General features: G+C 35.4%; 1 protein-coding gene across 2 annotated transcripts; it reads right to left on the reverse strand.

Moving 5' to 3' along the window:
- Positions 1 to 250: 250 nt before the first annotated feature.
- Positions 251 to 5,704, reverse strand: LOC131652554 (uncharacterized). Of its 2 annotated transcripts, none has more exons than XM_058922439.1 (8): positions 5,411 to 5,558; positions 5,017 to 5,068; positions 4,461 to 4,731; positions 4,309 to 4,370; positions 3,330 to 3,528; positions 3,128 to 3,224; positions 2,610 to 2,692; positions 251 to 2,280 (listed from the first exon to the last, which is right to left on the reverse strand). In XM_058922439.1, the coding sequence occupies exons 1-8, from the start codon at positions 5,455 to 5,457 to the stop codon at positions 2,273 to 2,275; spliced, it is 819 nt and encodes a 272-aa protein (XP_058778422.1). In that variant the 5' UTR covers positions 5,458 to 5,558; the 3' UTR covers positions 251 to 2,272. The 2 variants fall into 2 exon arrangements, with proteins under 2 accessions (XP_058778422.1, XP_058778423.1); XM_058922440.1 differs by lacking the exon at positions 5,411 to 5,558 and adding an exon at positions 5,645 to 5,704 and having other exon boundaries at positions 338 to 2,280.

Consider the following 5,704-nt stretch of genomic DNA (forward strand, 5'->3'; position numbering starts at 1 on the left):
AGTGAGTGATATGTTTGTTTGAGTATATGCATATTATTTTGAGACATCCCTCAGAGTCTTCTCCTCCAACCGTTTGCTGCAAAGATCTTGATGTGATACTTAGAGATTTCGAGAGTCATTTGGTACCAGAGGAGTATCGATGGATGCCAGCTCCTTTACATTGGGCTTATGCAGACAGCTACGTGACTTTTTACTTTAATACAATTTGATTTCACTTTCATATAACTTGGCTTAAAAAATTTACTATGTTAGGAAATTGTTGCTGCCTTGAAATCATTCAAAGGATTTTCGAAGATACATCTCTAAAATAAGGCGTATCTCCAATATCTTTTAAATGACTTCTGGGGATATTTCGAAGATGTATCTCCAGATACACCCCAAAAATTTTACAGAGATGCATCTCTGAACCATATTTTGGTAAAAATGAGGCGTGTGGTTGAATTACGAAAACTTGTATGATTTTAGGTGCGCCCGGAGATGCATTTCCGAACAATGAAATGACATTTTTGGATTTCCCGAAGTGTTGGGCGCACAACATAAGAAGTGTCGGGCGCACCACATAAGATGGAAAGAGTATTTCCCAAATGAATCATGAATGTAAATGGATACAAACCAAAATCACATTTGTAATTGCAACAAATACAATTGCACTTGTAATATCCAGATTTTTTGAAATTTTCAATAAAGTGCGGCATTTATTAAACAGATTAGGCAATCACCTATACTAAATCAAATAATCGAATGCCTTTGTAAATGAGCTTGGTGAATTGTTTCAAACAGTGATGAAGATACAATTTGGTATTCTCTACTAGAGCACAAATATGGCGGTTTAATCATTGACTCTTCGTGGCAGGTTAATTCTCACAAGTGGTTTATTTGGTGGAGAGATTTAAGGCTTTGCATTGGGGTTTCCGGCGATGATACCAACTGGTTCGGTAATAGCGTTTCATGTAAATTAGGGGACATTTCTTGTATTGATCTTTGGAGGAACCATTGGATAGGCGTTAGGCCTTTAATGTTGCAATTTGATGTTGTGTTTGGCTATTTGCAGGTTAACAAATCAAAGTTAATGATTCTGGAATGCGGGCAGGTGGTATTTGGCAGTGGTCCTTTTCTTCAGCTCAAGGCCCGCTGCCGGTTGCTGTAGCTTTGGAGAAGGAGGAGCTCAATTGCATCTTATCTCGATCTCTCCCTCTGCTTATGCCCAAAACTCGGTTTATTTAGTGGTGTAACTTGGACTGCTACTCAGTCAAATCTGCTTTCCTCCGTCTCCAAGCTCTCTCTAGCGACAACTCTTCAATCTCTCCAGAGCTTTCTTAGACTCTGCGAAGGCTAATATTACATCTAACATCCAAGTGTTCTCGTGGCAGCTTTTCCTCAACCGTCTCCAAACAAAAGACGAGTTAGTAAAGCGAGGTATCATCATTGGTCATTATAATACATTGTCTGGTGTGTCTTGGTACTAATGAAACTCACATTCATTTGTTTTTGCTGTGACCAAAAGTTGCGTTAATTTGGAGCAAAGTGTTGGAGTGGATTGGACATGGTTGCACTCCTACTTCTGCTGCCACCAGCATTTTCAAGCATGTGTTGTTCTTTGACAGGTTGATGAAAGGCAAGATTAATAAAGGTTTTAGGCTATTATTTTGGTTTGTAGGGCAATTTGGCTTTGCTAGAAATAATATCATTTTTAATGGGGGAAATCTTAATGTTGCAGACGAAATCCTTTTGGCTAAATCCCTCTCCTAAAACATGTCAGTATAAATATGTTATTTTTCTGGAACTTTCCAGGAAACTTCTACTGTGATTGGCACAAAGTTGGTTGTAACTTTGGATATTTTCCCATTCACACATTTTTCAGTTTTTTAACGAAGAGGACAAGTTTTTTGCCCTTTTTTCTTACACTTTACCTCCCTTTCCATTTTTATATCGTAATCTTCAAATTTACAATAACTAATTCTAAAACTATATGCAGTAAAATATATTTTAAAATGTAGCATAAATTATATATTTACAAGACATGTTATCTAAAACCATTGTAAAATAAACATGAAGTCTGTAAAAATTGCTCTTAAGCTTGTGTTACTCTTTCTTTCTTTTTTTTGTTAAAAAAGTGCACTTAAACTATACCAATTACCATACACGTTTTCAAAAATATGAAGTTTACAATTTACACATTACCAGCAAGATGCTTAGCTAGGTAGGTTTCTATTCTTCACGCCTATTCTTTGGACTTGCACAGTTATAATTTACTTCTCATTCATTCCCTTTTCTATGTACCTGTTAGAAATCCCCAAAAAACAATTAAAAAAATTGCAGTTAAATAGAATACAACATACTTTACTAACTCAGACTATAGTTTAAAGGCAACATCATAACATATAATGGCAAGGACTAAGGAGTGGTCTGTTAACAACATAGTATAGGACTATAGGTTTGTGTTATTTCCACTTGAAGGCTGTGAGCTAGTTATTGGATAGTCTGGTATAAGATATAACAAATGAATGTGGAGATGCAAGAAGAAAAATGCAATTAATAATTAAAATTTTACTCAAAAAAGTATAGCAATTATTGGAGGTCAAACCGTGGCAGATACTGAGAAAACTTACCATAATTTTGGTGCACTTTTGTGAAGTTGTAAATGGCTTTAATTAAGGAACCGTGTCTCATGAAGTTCAACGATCCCATATGCCTACAAGAAACAATAGTCAGAATCTATTCAACTAAAAAAATGAAAAACAAAGCTATGTACAAAATGCAACTTCATACATTATATCACATGCAACCTATGTAATGCATGGAGGTTCATTTTTAAGATTTGCTACATCAGCAGCACGCATGTGGAGTAGCAACTTTGCTACAGGTTTACTACCCAAGAATGAAAATATCACAAAATGGGAGAGAAACTAAATCAATCCATTTATACTCCGATTATCAATGAAACTAATCCATAAGCCTAACGCGGAACGAAACACTTATGTAATAGTCAATGCTTCTTTTAGCTTCTATGCACAACCATTATTACACTTTATTGAGAACAGACAAGCTAACTTTTTACTCTCCCAATGGCAATAACGACGACAACAACAATAAAAAATAAAAATAAAAAATCCTAGAAACAACTTACACTATCTCTGTATACCGAATTCTCCAGGCAGGAAAACCAAGATGGCTCCTAACAGGTCCATAAACCAGTAAAAGGTCAGGTTCAGGGCCTTTGCAACCTGACAGAAAAATAAGATCGTCGTTAGCCAGATAATGTTAACTGCAAAAGCAAAAAAAACATTCTAAAGCTAAAAACTAGTAGCAGGTTTAGGAAGCAAATATACCAACAATTTGCAGTGCCTGATTCAGGTGAGACTCTAATAATATCTGGCAATCCAGTTCTCCACCTAAGTTATGTCGTTTCGAATTCTCAACAAAAATCAAGTTAGCTGCTTTGGCCACTGCTTCCTTCCCATCAACATAAGAAACAAATTCTAGGGTCATGTGATCTGGTACATGGTGTGTCACAGCATCATTAACTTCCTGCACTGAGTTTAAGCTAGATCAGATCAAATGAATGAAAAAACAGTTGAACATACAATTGAATGAGTCATTAAATACATATTTTATATTAATGAATCACATGGTTGCATAGAGAAAATAGAAACAAAGCAAAAGGGAATAATGGTATTTCTCCCTCCACGGGTTTAGCCTATATAGGCTATGTTTGTTTTGGCGATGGAAAAGTCACAGTAAATATTGAATGTTTGTTTTGGCGATGGAAAAGTCACAGTAAATATTGATCAAAGATTAGTTTCTAGATTCTGAATTTTCACGGTTGAATGACCCTTGGCAGCACGTTGGAGATGAACTAACACTATCCTAAACAGGTGCTTAGAGGATGAAGATGATGAGGTCTCTCTTTCTTTCTCTTAGTAATTAGTATGTGCGCAGATCAATTTCTTACGATTAGGAGATGAGAAAGAAGAAGAAAAAATGGGGCTGTTGTACTATAGAGTATGCTCTCTCCCTTTTCAACAAATTTCAGTGGTGAAACCAATTAACTTGATATGGGACATGTCATTTCCTGTTGTATAAAAAAGGATTATTTAGATACATCATACATGTCCAGAAAAAAATGAATCGGTCAAAATGAAATGAGATGACGCGAAGGTTAGATTTACCCAAACTATGTAATCAATATGGAAAACATATGAGATGCACTAACTACTAAAAAAAACTCAATAATAATATCATAAACTAAGACAGAAATTTGTCAATATATTAAGCAATCTGCTGGGAGCAAAAAAAACAATATGTTACCTCTATGGATTTTGCATTCTTCATTTCTTGAAATATGGCCACCTTTGACTTTTTCAACACTCCTATAATGTAGAGGTCAAAGAAAACATTATCATACATACACCCCAAGTTAAAGAAAGTTTACTATCACTGATTATTCAAACCTTGCATACCATTCATGTCATAAAGGCATACATTTTTAACACCAATTGAGTCCAGCCACTGCAAAAGTTTAACAACCTTTGATGTTTGATAAGCATCTTCACTCTCTATGACAACGGCAAGGTACCGAAGCTTTCCTATACGAAGAGACTTGTATTTTTTCAATACTCCATAAGAGATGAAATAGCTCTCAAACAAATTACCCACGGCTAATATGTAATACCAAGCGCTGACAATGATTTGCAGAAAGTACCACAGTAGTTGAAGCCCAAGATTTACAATCTGTACAAAAGTATGTTTGGATAAACTTTTGAAGAAACACTTAAGAGTACAAATGAAATAGTAAAAAATTCTTCCAATAACTATAGAGTTTTATAAACAAGAGCTTCTGTTAAAAGTTGAAACTAGCTCTTGTATTTCATTTTTTTTCAGAACCTCTATCATTTCTCTTCTCTATGAACATGTTACTCCATCAATTTGAATTCATTACAAACATCAATTTCTTGCATGAAAAACTCAGAAACCTAATTGGTGAATTAAGGTTAATAATATAAATTGAAGACTTACAGTAACAATAATATGATACAAGTTGTGAGGTACATGTATGAAATCCATTATCCTACAAGTATGAAAAACAAAATTCATCAATTTGTCTCTTACTTGAGGAAAACAAGCATGATGAAATATGATTATTTAATAATTCCAAGATCACATAGTAGATTCAACCAAAAAAAAATCAACAAAAGCAAAAGCACATAGTAGAACCAAGAAGATCGATACGACAGACGCAATGTCAAATTCACATAAAATATTAGGAGCTCTCCATTACAAGCCCGGGCAATACCTAATCAGGTCGATTATGTAAAACAGATGCAAATTGAATTAATTGAGGATATAAAAATTGGGAATTAATTGATTGAAGAATGATCTAAATCGAATTTCAACTAACTAAGTAACTAACCTAATGAAATTGAGTAGCGTACTGTGTAGTGAATTTGTTGCAGGCATAAATAGATAAAGCTAATGAGAGAACAAAATGAAGCAGAGAAAAGTTGGGTGGAAGATTGAGCGAGGAGAGAGAGAGAGAGAGAGAGAGAGAGAGAGAGAGAGAGAGAGAGAGAGAGAGAGAGAGAGAGAGAGAGAGAGAGAGAGAGAGAGAGAGAGAGAGAGAGAGAGAGAGAGAACGAGGACTCACGGTAACGGTGACGGAGAGGGAGTGGGGACCGGTGAGGGAAGGCACCGCGCGGGACCAAGA

The sequence above is a fragment of the Vicia villosa genome, linkage group LG2 (genome assembly GCF_029867415.1).
Source record: "Vicia villosa cultivar HV-30 ecotype Madison, WI linkage group LG2, Vvil1.0, whole genome shotgun sequence".
NCBI classification, from domain to species: domain Eukaryota; kingdom Viridiplantae; phylum Streptophyta; class Magnoliopsida; order Fabales; family Fabaceae; genus Vicia; species Vicia villosa.